The following is a 22,420-nucleotide window of genomic DNA, read 5'->3' on the forward strand; positions in this document are numbered from 1 at the left end:
CCCCCATATTAAGCCCACCGACAACTTTATTCCCAGATATTCAATGCTGCGTCCTCCGGGCTTTGGCATTGAATAGCTGTTTTTTTTTTTTTGGGGGGGGGGGGGGTTGAGCCAGCTAACACATAGTCGGTTAAGTAAATATTCAGCCCTTGCCCGCATAAGCCAAACCGCTTCAAGATAGAACTGCTGTTAATGCGGCCTGATTTAAGCAGTTTACTTATGTGGTGAGGGGCTGAATATCGTCACTTAACCCGACTCTGCCACTGGAACACCCATGAGTTAGCCGCTTTTGAGTATGACACTAACTAATCATTTTCATTGGAGATAACCGGTTAAGTGCCACTGAAAATAACCAGTTATCCACGAACAAGTGATTTCATCGGTCAGTGGCCATTTCCAGCTGGTTAAATCATTTTGAATATCGGCTGGAAAGTTACTAAGGGAGTAGTGATTTAGGTGCAGTGAAAGTTTGGCTTTACTTCACCTTAATTTACAGAGGGAGTCATCAACTGGCAGTAGCTCAGTACCATACTGATTCTTGTGATATGACAATAATGAAACTTGTGATCAGTATTAGGTTTCCTTCCAGGAAGCATAGAACTACATAACCAAGGCTTGGTACTTCTGGGCTTCATTTTAAAAAGGCTGGTGCTCATAATGAGGAGATGCCCTCTCTCCCTCCTTCTTGCCCTTCACCCCAAATGACATCTTCTTTGCATGAAGACCTCACTAAGTACTTCCCTCCACCACAAAACCTCCTAACATCCCCCTACCCTGAAGCCCTCCCTCCCCAGAGGTCAAGCTGCCAAATAAAGGCCTTTTGCAGTACTACAGCTAAAGGTCACCAATGCCATTTTGAATCTGGTAGAAGAAGGAGATAGGAGCCAATGGGGATCACTCCTGTCTCAAACCCTCTAGAATTAAGAAAGTAGGTCTGGGGGCCTAAAGGAGGATGCTTTACTTGGAGGGGGAGGGGCCTTCAGGGTGGAGGGATGCCATTGAGAGGTTCTTCACAGTGGGGGGGAGGAGTATTTTGTGGAGTCCTCAGAGCCCAGTGGAAGTACTTGGGAGGTTGGGTTCAGGGTTGAGTGACAGTCTTTGTAGTGGGGGGATGAGGAGGGATCAGCTCCTCATTGTGAGCATCAGCCCCCTTTAAGATGCAGCATGGGAGCATCAGGCTGCTGTTTTGCAGCCCAACAATTCTGGGATAGAAAAAATATCACTAGCCTTTTGCTGGCAGCATTTTTTCAGGAAAAACAAGGTTTGCAGTGTTCTTTACAAGCCACATTATTGAATTTACATAGTAATGATCTGTTTTGCATGCATTTGCAAGTGTGACTTAAACTAATGTGTGCTACAGTAATATAATGTGTGTTAGTGTTCTTTCAGAAGAATCTGCAGCCAAGCGGAGAACTCGAACTCCCCACGGAAAACACAAGTATAAATGAGAGTGGGATGTTTGACCACGGAAATTCAAATCCTGGAGACAAGAATATTAAAAAGCTTGTTTATTGATGAAAAGACTCCACACAACTGCTGTGTTTCAGCCGTCAGGCCTGCATCAGGAGTCTTGCTCAATAACGTGTCATTTATTGAGTCTCAGGCGCCAGGAAGAACAGCTGATATGTGCAGTAGGTAGCACGTGATGTGATGATCTGTTGTACGGGTCTTTAGAAAGACCTTTGGTGATAAGCTTGCTAGTAGACAAATCGACACTCCAGCGTTGCCGCATTGCCTGCCCTGCTCTCTCTTCCCCTGATGTCCGGCACGCATGCTCAATTTAATTAAAACAAGCTTGCCGGACGTCAGGGGAAGAGAGAGCAGGGCAGGTAATGTGGCGGCACTGGAGACCTGTGCTGGACAAAGGCTTCAGTTAGGGTCCCCAACCCCCACCAGCCAAGGTATGTGTGGTGGCAGCAGTAAGTGGGGAGCGGCAGGGCAGTGATGGGGGGGGGGGGCCAAAATGTGCCCTCCCACCTTGGGCTCTGGCCCCTCCTACCTTAAGGTCTGGCTACACCCCTGCTGCCTGGAGGTTCCTTTAAGCTGCGTGGCTGTATGTAGGCCCACAAAGCTCAAAGGAACAGTGGTGCCTGAGATGGCAGAGGAGCAGGAAGCAGCCTGATGTGCTGCTGTGCAGCTCCTCCTTTTACTGCACCGGAGAAGTGAGTGTGCAGGGAGAGATGGAGGCGGGGAGTGGGGCTGAAAAAAGTGGATGGGGCATATGGGTGGCTGGAAAAAAGGTGGATGGGTGTGTGTGTATGGGGGGGGGGCTGTAAAAAAAGATGGATGGAGTGTGTGTGGAGGGGTGTGTGTGTGTCCGTTGGGAATGGGGTGGAGGTCTGCAGGAAGGTGCACTGAAAGTGCTGTGGTGGTGATGGTGGGAGGGGAGGTATTTCACTCCTAGGGGAAGATGCCAGCCCTTATAATGAAAGAACTCTGCACAAAAACTAACAAATAAAGGGGTCCATTTACTACTACTTAACATTTCTAGAGCGCTCCTAGGGTTACGCAGCGCTGTACAGTTTAACAAAGAAGGATAGTCCCTGCTCAAAGAAGCTTACAATCTAAAGGACGAAATGTCAAGTTGGGGCAGTCTAGATTTCCTGAATAGAGGTGTAGTGGTTAGGTGCCGAAGGCGACATTGAAGAGGTGGGCTTCGAGTAAGGATTTCAAGATGGGCAGGGAGGGGGCCTGGCGTATGGGCTCAGGGAGTTCATTCCAAGCATGGGGTGAGGCGAGACAGAAAGGGCGGAGCCTGGAGTTGGCGGTGGTGGAGAAGGGTACTGAAAGGAGGGATTTGTCTTGAGAGCGGAGGTTACTGGTAGGAACGTAAGGGGAGATGAGGGTAGAGAAGTAAGGAGGGGCTGCAGATCGAGTGCATTTGTAGGTTACTACTGATCTGTAGTAAGCACTAATGCGTGTTTCCTTCAGGTTAAAATGCACTACCGCAGGGTGTGCTCAGGTGTCCCACAGTCACTTTGAACTCGTGCGCACGCTACTCACATGCTAAAAATAAAATGCATTTTATAATACCGGGGGCATGGTTGGGGATGGAGAGTGGGCCCGGCTATGCTAATTGGTTAGCGTATGGGCATTCCCCCACACTAACTGATTAGCGTGTGAGCCCTACCACTTACAAAATAGGCCTTAAAATAATTATATTTTCTGCCTTTTGGAGACCCTGGCTTGAATATGAAGTCCTATGGACTTTGGAGAACAGGGAATGGCTTGGCAGGGGAAAAGTAGGAAAGGAAAACATTTGGAGAAGAACAAAGAGGTTATCTAGACACGTGAATATATTTTTATCTTGACCTTGGGCTGTTCTGCTCATAGAGCTGAAGGTCAGAATTGGATGTGTGTTCAGCAAAATCCGGCAGAGCTCACCATTGGGCAGTGGCAAGAATGACTAGGGTCAGCACATTATATCATGTACTTTTTCCTTTCTATGAAAGAACGTGTTGGTTTTAATCAAAAGCAACCTTGATTTGTAAAAGAAACCATTTAGTCAGAGCATACTTTCAGTACGTTAAAAAAATCTTCCTTTCAGCAAAGTCGGATCTTTACCCGCCATTCCCACTGTGTAATAACACATCTGAGGACAGGACACAGAAGCGCCCTCTTTGTTCACAAATCCTTGGATTTTGGGGAGTTAGGATTGGAATACTGAAAATGGAGTTTTTCTTTCTAAAACTTAAAAAAAGCCAGCTTCTTCTGTGCTATAGGTTCACATTTTTTTACCCACTCATCTATTGTTTATTGAGCAATTCATGCCGCTGGCGAGAACACAGCATGGATTTCAGGGGAGGAGCCGTGCATGGAGCGGTCCATGAGAGGGGTAGAGGGGGTGGAGCCGGGCAGCAGAGAGGCGGAGCGCCAGACGTGATTCAGCGTGATGGAATGTAGGGGTGGAGCGCTGTGGAAGAAGCCGGGCTGAGGGGGGCGGAGCTTGGATCCTGCTTGCGTATTATTCATTTGCCCATATTATAACGGGTCAGGGTCAGTCAGTCTTAGTCTTCGCCGGATCACGACAGATAAAGGAGGATGGAGATATCGAGCTGTGAGACGGTTGCATACGCTCCAGGCCGGAGCTGGGGTAGGAGCCTCCGCCGCCTCTTGCCCATCGGCTTCTGGGGAGAAGCTCGAGAGCTGTCCCTGCTCGCTGGACCCGTGGTGAGAAAATAAACCGCTAGATCTGGTGAACAGAGGAGTAGGAGAGTTGAGGCTGCTTGGGGATGAGGGTGTGAGAGATGTGACCTGTAACCGGAGGGAGGTGGCCGATGAAGAAACTGAGAGCTGTCTCTGCTCGGGTGGCGAAGAGGGAAAGAAAATAAGTTAAAATACACTACCTCCTGCTGAGCACTCCCTGTATTGAGCAACCTTCTTTATTGTGTTCAAGGAGGAATAATTTTTGTGCTGTGTTTAGTACCCCCATCATCTGGGTTTTCTAGCCCATTATGAACCATAAAATTCTACTGCTTTTGCCACCCTCTTATCACCATGCATCCACCCATCTTTCCCTCTCACCTAACCCACCCCATCTTGTCAGGCTGTCATTTGAATGCTTTGATGTTTCACTTATATATACTGTTATTTACCAACTTTTGCTTATTTCTGAGCAAGCTAATCAAAAGTGTATTAAGTTAGTCCAATAAAAAAAGTTATAATCTTTTCTATGTTTTATTTTATTTTCTTTCTATTGATTACCTTTAAAAGTGGACTAACATGGTTACCACATCGCTCTACCCATCATTTTGAAAAGTTGGCACCTATGGGAAAGATAGTTGTTAGGTCAGAGAGTGAAACCGAGCATCCATTGCCTTGAGAGAGAAAATGTGTGAGATGATATATCACAGCTGGTAAGAGATGGAAGTTGCTGCCTGTGAAAGAGACATGCTGGGAGAACCAGCACTGTCTGGGACTGTTGACCCTTTTGAAAGTAGCATGGGTACCTCTGCTTGAGGTGAGGAACAGAATTTAGTGTTGACACCTATTGGCTCTGACAGCCACATACCAGTGTTGCCACTATGGACAGTTGTTTTGCATAATAGATAGACTAAGCAGTGTGAGAAAAAGAGTAAGTGGAAAAACTCATGAAAGAGCTGGACCAGCAAACAAGGAAGAAGAACACAACATAGAGGAAACATAAAGACTTCATCAACCATATGTAGATCAGCAACTGACCCAGAAATGGCTAAGAAAAGATGGATAATTGTAACATAGTAGATGATGGCAGAAAAAGACCTGCACGGTCCATCTAGTCTGCCCAACAAGATAAACTCATATGTGCTACTTCTTGTGTATACCTTACCTTGATTTGTATCTGCCATTTTCAGGGCACAGACCGTAGAAGTCTTGCCATCACTAGCCCCGCCTCCCAAACACCAGCATAGGACAGGAGCTTAAAAACAATATGATTAACAACAATCATTTTAAATAGGGGACATCAAATACAAGGGCAGTCTGTCTTGATGCTGGGTGTCCTAGTAGTGTAGACATAAAAGCATAGTAAAATAGAAAGGCTCATTAATTGCTGTACCAGAAAACCACTAGTGGTGTGACCTAGACAGAACCGCAGAGTACGAAGGAGTTGTGATCTGAAACAATCTTTTCCAACTGCTGGAAACTCACATACTGGTAAAAGAAAGAGGCACGAGTGTGGTATTAATAGGTCAATACCAAGTATCTACTAAGTACCACCAAGGCCAGCCTGACCACTAGGCAGGCTAGGTGTCTGCAAAAAGCAGCACAGTTTGGAGAAGGGGGGCAGCCAAGGGTGGATTAACCCTTTAGTGGGCCATAGGCTGTGTTGCCCTCCTACCCATAATAATATAAACACTCTTTAAAATTGTATACATGGGACCCCCTGCTGCCTCCTACCCCACATGTTTCTAACTATAGAAGTAAACTGGCAGAGGAGGAAGCAGGTAAGTGTGCTCCCCAACTCCTTTTGCCACCTGGAAGATAAAGAACGGGTGATGGAGAAAATAGAAGTGTGTGTATATCGTGGCTCTGGGCCTCCCTCTACCACTTCTTTTGGCCTGCAGTTGAATTACCAAGGCAAACATCTACCTTGGCGGCCATAGAGTTGGCACATCAGTAAGGGCCCCTCTTAAACATTTGGGCCCTAGGCCTAGGTTGCCTGTGCTTTAATCCTGTTTGCCTGTTGTTCAGTATCTTCTCTTCCCTACCCTCCTTCTGCCCCAAGATGCTTTACAGCTTCCCTTCTCTTCTATACATTTGTTTATGCTCAAGGACTGCCAGGTTCCACCCCCTCTAAGCTTCCTGTTCTGGAGGAAATGGGATCTGGGAGACCTTGGCACAGGGCCTTGAACATAACATAATAACATAGTAGATGACTGTAGATAAAGATCTGTATGGTCCATCCCATCTTCCCAACAAGATGTACTCATTACGTATGGTATGTGATACTTCATATGTATACCTGGTCTTGATTTGTCCTTGCCATTTTCAGGGCATAGATCGTAGCAGTCTGCCTATCATTGTCCTTGTTCTGCATTTTCTGAAATTAACGTTGAAGCTCCACTCCAGCCCATCCAAATCTATTCAGCCACGATGAGGGCACAGACTATAGAAGTCTGACCAGCACTAGCCTTGTTCTGAAGCTGAATCTGTCCAGGCATGATCAGAATACAGACCGTAGAAGTTTGCCCAGTACTGGCAGGGCCGGCATTAAGGGACCCCAAACCTACTTCAAGCTAAAGGAGGCACAGGCTGAAGGCCAGCTTTTGGGTCCTCTCCCCAGTTCCTGCCCTGGGCCCCTGAATGTCAAACACCAGCCCTGATTACTGGATTTGCTTCCCAGTTACTGGCGTTGCTTCCTAATCTCTGCTAGGCGCCTTTGGATTCATTTCTTCTGAATAGGATTCTTTTGTGTTTTGAATTCCGTTAGGTTTTCATCTCCACTACCTCCCGCGGGAGGGCATTCCAGGTATCTACCACCCTCTCCTTGAAAAAATACTTCTTGACATTATTCTTGAGTTTGCCCCCTTTCAACCTCAATTCATGTCCTCTAGTCTTCCCGCCTTCCCATCTCTGGAAAAGGCTTGTTTGAGGATTAATTCCTTTCAGCTATTTGAGCGTCTGTATCATATCACTCCAATTTCTCCTTTCCTCCAGTGTATACATGTTCAGGCCAGTAAGTCCGTCTTGCAATGCAAATCCCATACCATCTGCACATGCTCAACTGCAATGTCTGTGACTGCCACCTCGTGCTGCCATTAGGACGTAAAGAAAGGAGGAAAGCTGCTGAACATCTTGGGGCAAGATGAGATACTGAACATTGAGTGAGGGGGGGAAGGGAAGGCGAGAGAGAGATATCAAATACTGGGTGAGGAGGGAGATGCCGAATACTGTGGGTGTGGGGGGGAGAAGGGGAGAAGAGAGAGATGCCGAATACTGGGTGTCTTGGTGGGGGGAGAAGGGGAAATGCCGAGTGCTGGGTGTGTTGGCGGCGGAGGGGGAGAAGGGAAGATGCCGAGTGCTGGGTGTGTTGGCGGGGGGGGGGGGGGGGGGTGAGAAGGGGAGAAGAGAGAGATGCCGAATACTGGGTGTGTTGGGGGGGGGGGAAGAAGAGAGAGATGCCGAATACTGGGTGTGTTGTGGGGGGGAGAAGAGAGAGATGCCGAATACTGGGTGTGTTGTGGGGGGGAGAAGGAAGAGATGCCAAATACTGGGGGTGGGGGGGGGGGGAGAAGAGAGAGATGCCGAATACTGGGGGTGGGGGTGGGGGGGAGAAGAGAGAGATGCCGAACACTGGGGATGGGGGAGGAGAAGAGAGAGATGCCGAATACTGGGTATGTTGGGGGGGGGAGAAGAGAGAGTTGCCGAATACTGGGTGTGTTGGGGGGGGGAAAGAAGAGAGAGATGCCGAATACTGGGTATGTTGGGGGGGGGGGGGAAGAAGAGACAGATGCCGAATACTGGGTATGTTGGGGGGGGGAAGAGAGAGATGCCGAATACTGGGTGTGTTGGGGGGGGGGGGAAAGAAGAGAGAGATGCCGAATACTGGGTATGTTGGGGGGGGGGGAAGAAGAGAGAGATGCCGAATACTGGGTGTGTTGGGGGGGGGGGAAAGAAGAGAGAGATGCCGAATACTGGGTATGTTGGGGGGGGGGGGAAAGAGAGAGATGCCGAATACTGGGTGTGTTGGGGGGGGGAAAGAAGAGAGAGATGCCGAATACTGGGTGTGTTGGGGGGGGGGGAAGAAGAGAGAGATGCCGAATACTGGGTGTGTTGGGGGGGGGGGGAAGAAGAGAGAGATGCCGAATACTGGGTGTGTTTGGGGGGGGGGGAAAGGAGAGAGATGCCGAATACTGGGTGTGTTTGGGGGGGGGGGAAAGGAGAGAGATGCCAAATACTGGGTGTGTTGGGGGGGGAAAGAAGAGAGAGATGCCGAATACTGGGTGTGTTGGGGGGGGGGGAGAGAAGAGAGAGATGCCGAATATTGGGTGTGGGAGTGAGGGGAGAGATACTGAGCATCAGACTGGGGGGGGGGGGGGGGGGGGGGAGTAGGGAAGGAGACTGGATGTGCGGTAGAGTAGGGCAGATTTTCCTTTAAAAAAAAAAAAATTTAATGGCCATGTTCTAATGTTGCCATTAGCGCACAGCCATTGAAAGAAATTACTGCCTGAGCACCTACTGCCTACAAAATAGGTATTGGTAAGGACTCATGCGGTAATGCTACACTAACCAGTTAGCACTTAATAATGTAGCTACCCTAACTATTAATGCAGAAATGAGCATGTCTCTTGGTAATTGATTTCATAGTGGAGTAAACATGCGCTAGTGCTTTCTGCAGCTTAGGAAAAGGTCCCCATTTGAGTATAAATTTAGGCAGTGGGGAGGGAGATGTCAGGTGAGGAAAGCATGTCTCAAAGGTTTATGTACAATCCCTTTGCATAAGTAACTGTGTTGCCTCGGGTGTGCTGGTATGTGCATTTGTGTTTGTTATGGCTGTGTATGTGTCTGTCACAGAGAGAGGAAAGGATGAGTTGGTGGAAGGGGCAGTTTGAGAGGATCAATTCCCTGACTACTAAGTTTCAATGTATCAGTGTTTCTGCGCTGCAGCTGCTGGAACTGCCCCTCCCTTTTAGAAATACATAAGACCAGTTTATTTCTCTGGAACTGCAAGTCTGAACTGGCCCACTTTTAAACCTGATGATTCTTTTTCCCCCGTGTTGTCTCCAGTGTCAAATTAGATCCTGTTCATTCAGTTTTTTGAGAGCTAGTGTGCCCTGGGGCTGCCAGCCTTGACCCCTTACAGTTTATTCAGTGCTTGCTATACTGCCTTTCACAATTGCGTCATGGCGGTATACAAGTTAAAAATTAAAACAAAGCGGCACATAAGCCAGAAAAGGATCTTTATTTACAAAAGGACAGAAACAGGACAATAGCGGTTTAGAGTCGGAAATAGAATCGTATACTAAAAATAGAAAAAGATACAGCAACTATTCTGTGCCCCCCAGACCAAACTCCATCTAAGAATTTAGTTTAAAAGCAAGAGTAAAATAGGTGGGTTTTAAAAACACATTTAAATTTACTTCAGCACAATTCTGTACAAAAGGCATGAGGAAAGGAATTCCAGAGTGAAGGAACGAGATAGAAGAAATCAGATTGGTGAACTGAATCGAGCCATGCTTGAGAAAGTGAATGTAATCTAAGGAGAAATTCGATGGAGGAGGGCAAGTGATTGGCTTGTAAGGAACTATGGCAGAGGCAAGATAAGGTGGAAGACCAGTGTGAACAGCGCTGTGGGTCAAAAGTAACATCTTACGTTGAAAGCGATATTTCACTGGAAGCCAATGAAGGTCAAAAAGTAGGATGATGCAAGTTCAGATTTTGTAAGATAAACTAATATTTGAACAATTGTATTTTGAACAGACTGCATGTATGGTTTCTTCCTAACATTTTATTGGATTGTAAGAAATGAAAGAATTAGAAGAACGATTGTTTATTTTATTTGATTAACCGCCTTCCGATCAGTGTTGGAAGGGACTGGGGCACTATACATGGATAGGCAATGATCCTGGTTTACTCGGAGTTCTACTTTGATTAAGTTGGTTATATAGAGGGGTATTTTCGATGTATTTAAATCTGATTGTGAACATTTTGCTGAAAATGTCCAAGTGGCAATCATAGCGATTTTCAAACCAGAAAAAGTCTGTCTTTTTGTTTAAAGAATGGCCATTTGCTAGATGGTTTTTGTGCTCAATGCATCTATCTTTATGGACCATTTTTGACAAAAATGTCCAAGGGAAATATGCACAAAAACAAGCCATTGGGATGTATTGGGGGGGGGGGGGGTGTAGCATTCTTAGTAGACTGGCCACATACGCAGAGCAGTGGGGCACCCTAGGGGGCACTGCAGTGGACTTCACATAAAAGGTTCTAGGTACACATCTCACCGTTACCCTCTTACCTCCCAAACCTCCCAAAAACCTACTGTACCCAACTGTACACCACTACATTAGCCCTTTTGGCTGCAGTTGTCACCTATATGTGGGTACAGTAGATTTTTGGTGAGTTTGAGAGGGCTCACTCTTTCCAATACAAATGTAACAATTAGAGTGGGATATGGGCCTGAGTCTGCTTCTCTACATTCCACTGCATTGATCATTAGACTACTCCAGGGACCTTCTTGCTGCTCTAATAGGCCTGGCCATAACATCTTAAGCGGAGGCTGGTATATACTTTCTTTCACATCTTTTCTGAAGCTGTCATAGAGGCTGGTATATTATCTTTGGGGGGGGGGGGTAGGAAGGGAGTTAGTGACCACTGGGGGAGTAAGGAGGGGTCATGCCTTAATCCCTCCAGTTGTCATTTAGGGCACCTTTTTGTGACTTAGTCGTGATTGAAACAGGTCTAGACCAAAATGTCTAACTTTTAGCCCTAGATGTTTTGCTTTGTTCCATTATGGCAGAAAAACATCCAAGTTTTGGGAATGCCTAAATTCCACCCCGACACACTCCCTTGTGATTCGGATGCACTGCATAGAAAAACGTCTAAAAAAATGGGTTTTGAAAATAGCAATTTGGACATTTTGGCAAAAAAAAAGCTCCATCTGCCTTTTTTTGGTTGTTTTTCTGTTTCAAAAATGAGCCCCATAACATAGCACAGCACAAAATGTCAAATTCCATATATCATGTTAAACCATATAGTTCAGAACTTAAGTGGTAAAGCAGTTAACAAGTCCACAAAAATCAAACATCATATTATGTGTGATATCATCACATGTAACAAGTCTCCTCTTTTCTTCCCTTAGTTCATGTCTCAGATGATGGTTTACTTGATCAGCATTGTCAGCTCCATATTCTGTGGGCATCTTGGAAAAGTGGAATTGGACTCGGTTACTCTTGCCACTGCTGTATGTATCTTTTCATCTTATTTTCTGATACTGTCTCCTACTCGAGCTTATAAAAAACATGGAGTAAGCTTCTGGAGCATGGCACACAAAATTTTTTCAGAACAAACAAATGACACTGCAAAAGTGACTCTATGGCTGTTCAATGTAAATTTTTTATATGAAGAGAATTCTCTTCATATAAAAAATTTACATTGAACAGCCATAGAGTCACTTTTGCAGTGTCATTTGTTTGTTCTGTATTACTTTACGATATAGCTGACTGATTATACTGCATGTCTTTTTGAGTGTGTAATGCAAAATGTTTTCCAATCCCTCTGCATGCATGTGGGGTTTTTATTTTATTTGTGTAACTTCTCTCTAGCCACTAAAAACTCCAAGCTGTTTGAGATCAAAACAGAAAAAAAAAATTCTTCCTCTCAAGCATAACAAATCAATTACACGGAAATGTCAAATTAAAGCAGAAACGAAAAGAAATGGCTCTTGCTCTAAGTACCAAGAAGTTATGGAACCTTTTCTCTATCAAATCCATTTCTTATAGAAATGCAAGCTGTAGTTTTTTTTCTGTTTTTTTTTTTTTTGGGGGGGGGGGGGTGCACCTTGGTTCTCTGGAACCCTCAATCCACTGTAGATCATTTTTGAATTGTGTGTGTGTGTTTTCACCAGTTTTCTACCAAAACCAAATTTGTTATGTCTTCAGGTAGATGATTTTTCCATTGGTGGGAAAGAATAAGATATAAATTTAATCTGGTAGATGCTTAGTCCCTTGAACATGCTTGTGATTTTTAATTCAATCATTTTTTATTGATGACACACAAAAGTAGTCCACACCAACAGGTAAGTAGCATTCTAACAATAACATAGTTACTTCACGGTTATGCTTTCACTAAACAACATCATCAATTTTTAGTTTTCTCCCCCCCCCCCCTTTCCCTCCCTTGAGTGTCCAAACTTAATGCCTAAAAGCAAAGTTCCGGATGTGGTAGTCCCTAGGAGACTGGACTCAGATGACCCCCCAAAGCGGTACATCATTATCAACTCAATCCCACCCTCCCCTCCCTGTGTCTCGTTAATCAAATCTGGGAATGAATGTCCGGGGCTCCATGAGCCAGTCAAATGTTCAAGAGGGTACTCTTAGCTATTGGGGGCATAGAGTCCAAAAATGGACCCCATCTCAAACAGAATTTATCCAACTCCATCGGATTTCCATCTTTTATCATCATTCTCTCAAAGCGTAATAGTTGCACCATCCGCATTCGCCAATTCTGGAGTGAGGGGCCTCTTGGGGATAACCAATCCACTAAAATAGTCTTTTTTGCAATCAGAATGGCTCGCTGTACAAAAAGAATAAGCCCTCTTGGCCGGGGAGCCTGCAGACAGGGCTTCCCGAACAACAGCATCGGAGAACACGACCATCTAGTTCTCCACAAGGTTGAAACCTGTTTTAGTAAAGCCATCCAGAAATTCTTCACTACCGGACAAGTCCAATACATGTGCCCCAAGGTCGCTCCCACAAAATGACACTTGGGGCACGCCCCATCTAGGGAAACCCCCATATGGAACGCCCGTCGAGGCGGCATATGCATCCGAAACACAAAACGGTATTGTAATTCCCAGTGATCTGTTAAAGGTGACACTCTGTAAAGGGCCAACACATGTTCTTTAAGCAGACCGGATGAAATGACTACCTCCAGGTCTCTGCTCCAGGCCTCAGCATATTTGCCAAAATCTGGCTCTGCAGCTGTGTCTTTGATATGTCGGAGGTGAAACCTCAGTGGAACTTTTTGTTGTGATCCCAACGAGAATGCCATTGGTAATTCCTCCTGCACGTCCTCCGCCAAGGCCTCCCAAGTCAAAATCTTCGTATAGTGCAATAATTGCCAATAATGAAAGTAATCTTTGGGGCGGAGCAGTCCACGATCCTGCAACTCCTGAAACGATTGCAGCTTTCCTTCTCGCGTTAGAATCTGGAGTATATAGATTATACCTCGCGTTCTCCATTGTTCAAAAATTCTATATATCAAGCCAGGTTGAAACTCAGGATTCCCGCAGATTGGCAGCAGTGGGGTAACTTTTGGTGAAAATTGATGTAATCTACAAATCCAGCTCCATGCTTTTTGTGCTTGCGGTAGAAGGTTTGAAATACTTAGTATTGGAGAGGCCCCTCCACTCCCATGCAGGCAACTGCTAAAGTGTGTGGGTGCAAATAGCCGTAATTCCATTGTGGTGGCAGAGAAATCCGCAGAGTTGCGGAACCAGTCTGTAACGTGCCTCATTGCACAAGCAATCCCTAAATGTCTCACACTCTGCAAGCCCATCCCACCATATTCTTTCGGTACATACATACTTTCCAGTGGGAATCTCGGCTTTTTTCCTCTCCACAAAAATTTCCTCAACATTCCATTCACTCGTTTCTCGTCCCTATTAGTAAGGTGTAGGGGTAAAGTTTGAAACATATATGACCAGCAGGGGATAATCATCATATTGTACAATGCTATACGCCCTGACAGAGAGATAGGAAGACCCCGCCATTGCTCAAGTTTCCTCGCTGTGTCTTTCATTAATTTTTGAATATTTATCTCATACAAACCACTTAATGTGTTAGAAATTAAGACACCCAAGTATTTCATCTTTGTCTTTGCCCTCTGCAGAGAGAAGTCATCTGGGCCGGGGCCATCCAGTCGCTCGGGTAACCTCATTATGCGTGATATTTTTCCCGGTTAATTTTAAACCCTGACAATGTACTAAAACATTCTATCTCCTCGAGCAGCGCTGGCAATGCCACCCTCGGGGACTCTGATATTATCAATAGATCGTCCGCAAAGGCTAACACCTTTACTTTCTCTCCACCAACTGTCACCCCTGGCACCCCCTCTCCCTGTTGAATAGTTTTAATCAGGGGTTCAATAGATAGCACAAAAAGGAGCGGGGAGAGGGGGCATCCTTGCCTAGTCCCCCTCGCGATAGGAAACTGTTGTGTTCTAGACCCATTAACCAGCACAGCCGCTCGAGGATTTGAGTATAACGACTGGATAGCCCCATAAACCCAACCCCCCACACCCACATGCCTCAACACCGCAAACATATAATCCCATCCTACTTTATCAAAAGCTTTTTCAGCGTCCAGGCTAACCAGCATCGCCTCACCGCCTGAACGCTGAATCTGAGCCTGAGCTAACAGTAGTCGTCTCACATTAATTCCTGAGTGCCTATTGCGGATAAAACCCACTTGCTCCTGACCGATAAGGCTAGGTAAGCACTCCTGTATTCTATTCGCTAGTAGTTTGGCTAGGATTTTTATATCAACATTGATTAAGGAAATGGGCCGGAAAGAACCAGCCTGATTCTCCGGCTTTCCTGGTTTTAGCAATAAGGTTATCAGTGCCTCATTTGCATAAGCCGGAAACTGTCCCTGAGCTACTACCTCCTCAAAGTATGAGTGCATGGGGCCTACTATGTGTGGATTTAAAATTTTATAAAATTCACTCGAGAAGCCATCTGGGCCTGGAGCTGAATTCGCAGGGAGAGACTTGATTATATCTTGTAGTTCCTTTCCTGTGATAGGCCTATTCAGGACCTCCACCTCCTCTGCCTTCAGTGTCATCATTCTGGCCCTCCGCAAATATTCTGTCACCGACTCCAATGATGGTGGGGATATATTTTTATATAATTCACTATAGAATTGCTGGAATACCTTTTTTACTCCTCCCCTCCCATTCTGAATATGTCCGTACTTATCCTTCACCGCCACTATCTCTCTAGGGCCACCCCAGACTTTAACTACTCTTGCTAACGTGGCACCTGATTTGTTCCCATATCTCTGGAAGCGGAATTTCCCAACTGCTAGGGCTCTCAAGGCTCTTTCATGTAATAGTGAGTTTAGCGTTACTTGAGCTATTTTCATCTGCTCCTTATTATAGCTCGATGGAACCGCCACAAATCGGCGTCTAGCTTTCCCAAATCTACGTTCTAGATGTATAATTGCCCCGTTAATTTTGCGTTCCCGTTGTGCAGTAAACGCAATCACCGCCCCCCTCAAAACTGCTTTCGCCGCTTGCCAGAATAGTAGGGGAGAATCCTTATGTTCTTTATTAAATTGTGAGTATTCCCCCCAGCTCTTCTGTAAATGCAGTTTAAATTTTGGGTCTGATGCTAAGTACGTGGGAAATCTCCACCCTCTTCCCCCAACCCCCAGGTCCCCATCCTCTAAGTCTAACCATACCAGGGAGTGATCCGAGATCTCCTCCGGGCCTATCTCTACCTTATTCACATAAGGGAACACCCTCTGATCCACCAAAATGTAATCCAGACGTGAGAGAGTCCCATGGGCCCTAGACAGGTGGGTATACTCTCGCTCCTCTGGATGTAGCGTGCGCCAAGAATCCACCACTCCAAGTGTCTGGGTGAACTGTGTCAGAGCCCTCACCTCCGGGCCTCCCCGGACTGCCCTTCTAGGGGATGAGCAATCCAGACTAGGGTCAACCACTAAATTGAAATCCCCCATCACAAGCAGCGGCAGAGACCCATGAGGGAGGCACACTTGAATTAGATGGTCATAAAAGGATCTGTCATATAAATTCGGACCATATAGCGCTACTACTAGATACTCCACATGTTGCAACCAAAGACGCACCACCACATATCTCCCCCCTGGGTCACTACCCACCAGATGAGTTTTCGCCACCACTCCCTTTCGGATTAAGATTGCAACCCCTCCTTTCCTTCCCTCGGCCGCTGCACCGTGTACTTCACCCACCCAAGTTCTCTTCAACTTTTGTAACTCCTCTTGAGATAGTCTCGTCTCTTGGATACAAGCCACGTCTGCATGGTGTCTCTTTAAGGCTTGTAAAATCTTTGCCCTCTTAATTGGGGATGTAATGCCCCCTACATTCCATGTTATAAATCTAGTCCGGGCACCCCCCCTTCCTGAATAAAGTTATTTCCATTTTTACCAAACTGCATTAAGAGATTGGGAGACTCCAGTGCCCAGCTCCACCCGAGCCTCCCCGCTCCATCACTGAACATCTCAAGGACATTCCCCGTGCATCCAATCCCCTTCTGTTCTATAACTTCCCCCTACCCCTTATTCCTCCCCCCCTTATCACCTTTGACCTCTCCTTTCGCAACATCTACTAGGAGAGCTCCGGTCAATTAATGGTAGGGGCCCCCCTCCCCCATCCCCTTTCCTCTTTACAATCTTCTCATCTTTGCTGAGTCAGAGCTGCAGTAATATACATCAAATCCACAAATCCGCAAACATACAGATTCAAGTTAACTCCACAACATTTAACCATGATACAACTTTGTGCAAACTTTGCTCTCGCTGCATTACAGCTGTAGCGCTCCTGCATCCTGATACCATCACAACCTGCTACCTGCTCATGTGTTCCCCTTTCAGCCATTATGGCCAGGGGAGGATGCAGAGTTGTCCCGTAGGAGGGACTGGGCCTCTTCTGGAGAGTGATACATCTTCCAGCCCCCCTGTTCCAATACTTTAAGCTGAGCTGGGTACAATAGCATGAATCTTTGGTTTTTCGCTGCCAAGTGGCGGCACAGAGGTCCAAATGCTTTCCTGCGCTCCTGTAGGGCAGCGGAGTAATCCTGGAAAATTTTTTACTGTTGATCCATCAAATGTAAGTGAGTCCCATTTGGATCTTGCACCTCTCAGAATTTCTTCTTTGTGTAAGAAATTGTGGACTTTTATGATGACTACTCTCGGTCTGTTTCTCCCTTCAATTCTCCTGCCCAGACGGTGTGCTCTCTCCAAACACAGTGGCCCACTGCTATCAGAAAGAGCAAACTCAGATTTAAGCCAACTCTCCAATTGCATGGGCAGAGCTCGATCTGATACTGATTCGGGGATTCCAATCAGGCGCAGGTTAGACCTGCGAGACCTGTTTTCTAGGTCATCTAAATGTTTTGCCTGGGCTCGCAGCAAATTCTGTAAGTCCTGCAGCTGTGTTCCTCTGCCCGTGCTTGAATCCTCCAGCTCTGAAACCTGTACTTCAAGCTCCCCCGTCCTCCTCGTTGTTTCTCCCAGTAGCGATTCTACTCCCGCTATCTGGTCGGATAACTTTGTCAGCTCCGGTTTCAAAGCCTCTCTCACCGCTTCTGTAATCTGTTGGAGCTGTAGCGGGTGAAATTGTGGAGGGCGCTCGGGGATCGGGCTAGGCGCCATCTTGGATCCTTCCGTCCCTCGATGCTTCTCGGCCGTTTTTTTTCGCCGATTTCGCCGCTGAAGCCCGGGTTTCTTTTGTTACAAAGAGATCCATATGTGTGCGCTAGGTAAGCTTACGTTTTGCAGCTATTTCTTTCGGTTTTTTGCTCGTTTTACGGGGAATGTAGAAGGGGGAACCCCAGAGAGAAGACAAACGTGACTTCCCCTCTCAGACCATCACGTGACCTCCTCGCTTGTGATTTTTAAATGCTATCAATTTGGTATTGATACCTGATGACCCAATAAACTAATTCTCAAGGTAACTATTGCCATCTGCTATCCAGAATTGCCTCATAGATGTATCTGTGGCTATTTGTTCTCATTCATCTTTATAAGCTATATTAAGGGGGTTATTTTCAAAGGGATTCTCTGTAGATAAATATACATTTAGCAACAGAGGAAGACCCTTTGAAAAAGTCTCTTCGCTCCCCCCCCCACCCAAAAAAAAAAAAAAAACCCCAAGGGAAAATATTGGTGCTACTAATTGCCTATAGGGAAAAGACTAGGGATGGGGTTGGACCAGTACTGAGGCTGACTAAGGAACGTGCATGCAGAGAACTTGTTTTTTAATATTGGGATTATACTTCCTGATGGGGAATTTTGAACCTGTAAACCCTTCATCTACCGATGCACCTGCATCCCTTGCCAGGTCACTGATTTTTCTTTTTATTTATTTATTTATTTATTTATTTATTTAAATTTTCCAATACATCACCACTTAAAGTGAATATGCAATCGGCATTATTTAACATTAGGAAACAAAAATAATAAGTATATATCTTTACAGCCCGTTTGTCCACTAAGGTCACTGATTTTTCAAAGGGAAATTCTGTAGGCTGGAAGCTCTGTGGAGAGGCTTATTTGATTTAAGAGTTTGAGAATAAGACTATGTTCAGGAGACCATTTTTATAATCTTTGCTTCCTGTTTTCTGCTTTGGTTTCCAGATTATAAATGTTACAGGCATTTCAGTGGGCTCCGGTTTATCTTCTGCATGTGACACCCTTATATCACAGGTATGTAAGAGATGGTTTAGTCTGCTCTTTGTTGATGTTTGGCCTTGTAGGGGGGTAATTTTTATACAGCCTTTTCGTGTATAGAGCATGTTTCATTTGTTGAAAATTATTACAGTATAATTGTGTACGGACATATATGCATAAAAGGTTGACATCAAAAGATAATGCTGTCTTTTTTTTTTTTTTTTTATGTGGGTTTTTTTTTTTTTTTAAGTATTCCTAGGACTGTAGTTTGGGCACTGGGAGGTGGGGGAGTACAGTTGTGATGTGTGCACATATAGGGGGAGTGCCTGATAGGAGTCTATTCTATAAAGCAGGGATGCTCGACGTCGGTCCTCGAGATCCACAATCCAGTCGGGTTTTTGGGATTTCCCCAGTGATTATGCATATTCTTTGGGGAAATCCTGAAAACCTGACCTTGAGGACTGACATTGAGTACCTCTGCTATAAAGCTTGTGCTAAGCAATTAATCACAATTTGAAAGACATTCTGCTGCAATTTGAAGACGTTGAACGCGGTCAGCAAAATTGTGATTGCTTGCTTAACGTGAGCTAACCAAGGCTTACCTGTTGATTGGTGTTTCCATCTCGCTTTGTCAGTGACACTTGTTTGGAATGTCTAGCCATTCCATAAAGGGATTCAAGCCAAGTCTTTAGCGTTTTTGCTTGTTCTAGCACATTTTCATTTTGCCTAAGGCTCCAGACTCTTTAAAGCATAGGCTGAAACTTGGACCGAAAAGCTTGTTGCTTTCCATTGATGTGTTGTCTCCAAGCAAACACTGGAATAAAAGACTTGCGCTTTTACCCTGGCTCATCGCGTTGGTCATTCCCACCCTTTTTTTTGCCTGCCTGGAATTGTATGACTCCTGACGAAGGTATTGTATGCCGAAACACTGCAGTGTCGAGTCGCTATTCCTGTGCCACGGACTCTGATTGACACTGTTGAGTATTAAAGTTTCCTTGGTTCTGCAGTTGGCTTGTCTTTATCGTTTTATTTTGCCTCGCTGTTTTATCCTGCATTCTAATGAATTACATGTATAACTGGCGCATAACTATTAGCATAAACTTTATTGAAGTATATGTATATAGGCACATATTAAAATAAGCACTTTTGAACAAATCTTTTAATCTCTGGTGTGAAATTTACCCCCATATTGTGAGTGTAGCAGCCTGAGCTATTTATCTGTGTCGAATCTCACCCACAGACTTTGCTATTTGGTGGTGATGGATTTTCAACTCCATGCTAGAAAGTTAAATTATTCATACAAGAAGCCTTTGATCTAATCCGAGAGCAGTCTGCAGGGTAGTTGACTTCTGGTCATGGGCCTGGCATCTCCCTTTACTGACTTCAGCCTGATATAAAGCAAGGACACTTTTTTTAGTAGGGCCAAAGTTGAAAAGTGCTCTCGAGCCAGGTGTAGCCATGGTTTCATCCATTTGTCTTGATGGGAAGGTCTTGATGTGCTTGGCTTGTGAGTTTCCCTTATCTTCACTTCAGAAACCATCCTGTAGCATGCTACAGCCACAAATCATTAACGCTCTTGACATCTTGTCTTATTTTGTTTTCTTCACTGCTGTCAACTGCACTACCTGACATTGGACCAGATGTAGTGAAGACTTGTCTACTCTGCTATGACAGAGGTGGGCAACCTTTATACACAGAGGGCCGCGTTAATGTTGGTACTCTGTCTGTGACCCACTAGAGACAAAATGAATAAATGTGCCATATAATTCACTGCCAACAAAACTCAGTGGGATGACTGGATGAGCATAAATTATTACCAGGATGGGCTGTTACCACAGACTTCTGTCTTTCCAAACTGTTGCTAAAACTGTTAAACAAGTTTTGTCCCATTGTATCCTTCAACGGTTTTGCTGACAACAAAACTCTGCTTAATGACATATTTGCAGGCTGTTTTCTGCACATACTAGTGACTTGGATTGGCCACTGTTGGAAATGGGATACTGGGCTACATGGATCGTTGGTCTGATCCAGTATATCTATTCATACGGTCTTACAAGCTGCAGGTTGCCCACCCTTGTTCTGTGAGAAAAATGTTCAGTGCCTGAGGCATCTCCATATAAATGTCTTCTTGCAGCTCCCAAAATAACCATCTCTGTGATAACAAAAAATTTGCTGCTTTTTTTTTTTTTAACCAGAAATCTAATTGTGGAGGAGTGGTCTAATGATTAGTGCAGTGGGTTGTGGATCTGGGGAACTGGGTTCGATTCCCATTGCTGCCTAATAGTTGGCAGTGGGTTGAAATCCCTGGAGAACCAGGTTCAGTTCCCTCTTCAGCTCCTTGTGACCCTGAGCAAGTCACTTAGCCCTCCATTGCCCCAGGTACAATATACTACGTAGATTGTGAGCCCATTTTGAGACAGTGCCACTAAATAAATAAAATAAATAAATTCCCCCTAGTACATTTTCTGCCACAAAAAAAGAACTGCTGTACTTCTCCTCGGCTCCCTTTTCCATGGGGTTTCTCTCATCTAGGGACATACATTTGGACTGTTGACCTTTCACTGTATTTCCCTTTTTCAGACTTATGGCGGTAAGAATCTGAAGCGTGTGGGGATCATTGTGCAGCGGGGGATCCTTATCGTGCTCCTCTTCTGCTTCCCCTGCTGGGCTTTCTTCATCAACACCGAATCCATCCTGCTTCTCTTCAGACAGGACCCAACTGTGGCCAGGTTTGACTTGTGCCTATATTGTACCTTTGTCTGTAGAATGGTGTTCATAGCAACCTTTCTCAAGAATTCTTCCTTTTTATGTTTTCTAATATATGTTTTGCGTCGTTTTTGGTGGGAGCCTCTATGCTTGATTATCACTGTACAGATCCCCCCCCCCCCCCCCCCCAAGGTTGTCAAAACTATTTAACCAGCCAGAAACGGCACCTGGTTATATTTAGTGGAGAATAAGGCTATTCCTCACTGAATATTCCCGGCTTGCGACTAGGAGATAACTGGCTATATCATGCAATATAGCCGGCTATTCCTGAATATTCAGCACATAGCTGGCTATTGTAAGCGGCCACGTTGGGCCATGTAAATAGCTGGTATATTTTTAGCTGGTTTAAACTTAACCAGCTATCTTCCAGATATTCAGTGCCAGTCACTGGAAACAGCCTGGCATTGAATATCTGGGCTGACCGCGGGAGTAAGCCAAGCTCCCACCTGTGGTATGAATATGAGCCCCAGTCTTTAGCTTATGGCTCACAAGTAGGATGACTGTTCTTGTTGATTGCCTTAGTAATTAAGATACATTTTTTTTTTCTTCCCTAGGTTTACACAGCTTTATGTTATGATCTTTATCCCAGCTTTGCCCGTAAGTTCTAATTTGTTTTTTTTTTGCCTTAATTTATAAACAAGTTACCAGATAAAAATAGGAGAGAATAAGTACATAACATCATATCATAAGCTAAAAAGTGATGTCTTTCATTCCCAAGTGATGCTTGTGTTAGAACAGTGACATTTACCATTTTTAGCATGAAATTCACTATAATGCTAAGTTAGTATTCTGTAAAAGGTACATAAGTAATACCACACTGGGAAAAGACCAATGGTCCATCGAGCCCAGCATCCTGTCCACGACAGCGACCAATCCAGGTCAAGGGCACCTGGCAAGCTTCCCAAACGTACAAACATTCTATACATGTTGTTCCTGGAATTGTGGATTTTTCCCACGTCCATTTAGTAGCGGTTTATGGACTTGTCCTTTAGGAAACCGTCTAACCCCTTTTTAAACTCTGCTAAGCTAACCGCCTTCACCACGTTCTCCGGCAACGAATTCCAGAGTTTAATTACACG

General features: G+C 45.2%; 1 protein-coding gene across 1 annotated transcript in view; it reads left to right on the forward strand.

Annotated features, from left to right (window-relative positions):
* The first annotated feature begins 3,916 nt into the window (after positions 1-3,916).
* LOC115456688 (multidrug and toxin extrusion protein 2-like) overlaps positions 3,917-22,420 on the forward strand; it is a 54,848-nt gene continuing 36,344 nt past the window's right edge. The window contains exons 1-5 of the mRNA XM_030185927.1: positions 3,917-4,170; positions 11,282-11,383; positions 18,543-18,611; positions 21,156-21,304; positions 21,896-21,942. Of these exons, the coding sequence (XP_030041787.1) occupies positions 4,042-4,170; positions 11,282-11,383; positions 18,543-18,611; positions 21,156-21,304; positions 21,896-21,942 (496 nt within the window). The 5' untranslated portion in view covers positions 3,917-4,041. The remainder of the gene's footprint in view (positions 4,171-11,281; positions 11,384-18,542; positions 18,612-21,155; positions 21,305-21,895; positions 21,943-22,420) is intronic.

This window comes from Microcaecilia unicolor, chromosome 13 (genome assembly GCF_901765095.1).
Source record: "Microcaecilia unicolor chromosome 13, aMicUni1.1, whole genome shotgun sequence".
Taxonomy (NCBI): Eukaryota; Metazoa; Chordata; class Amphibia; order Gymnophiona; family Siphonopidae; genus Microcaecilia; species Microcaecilia unicolor.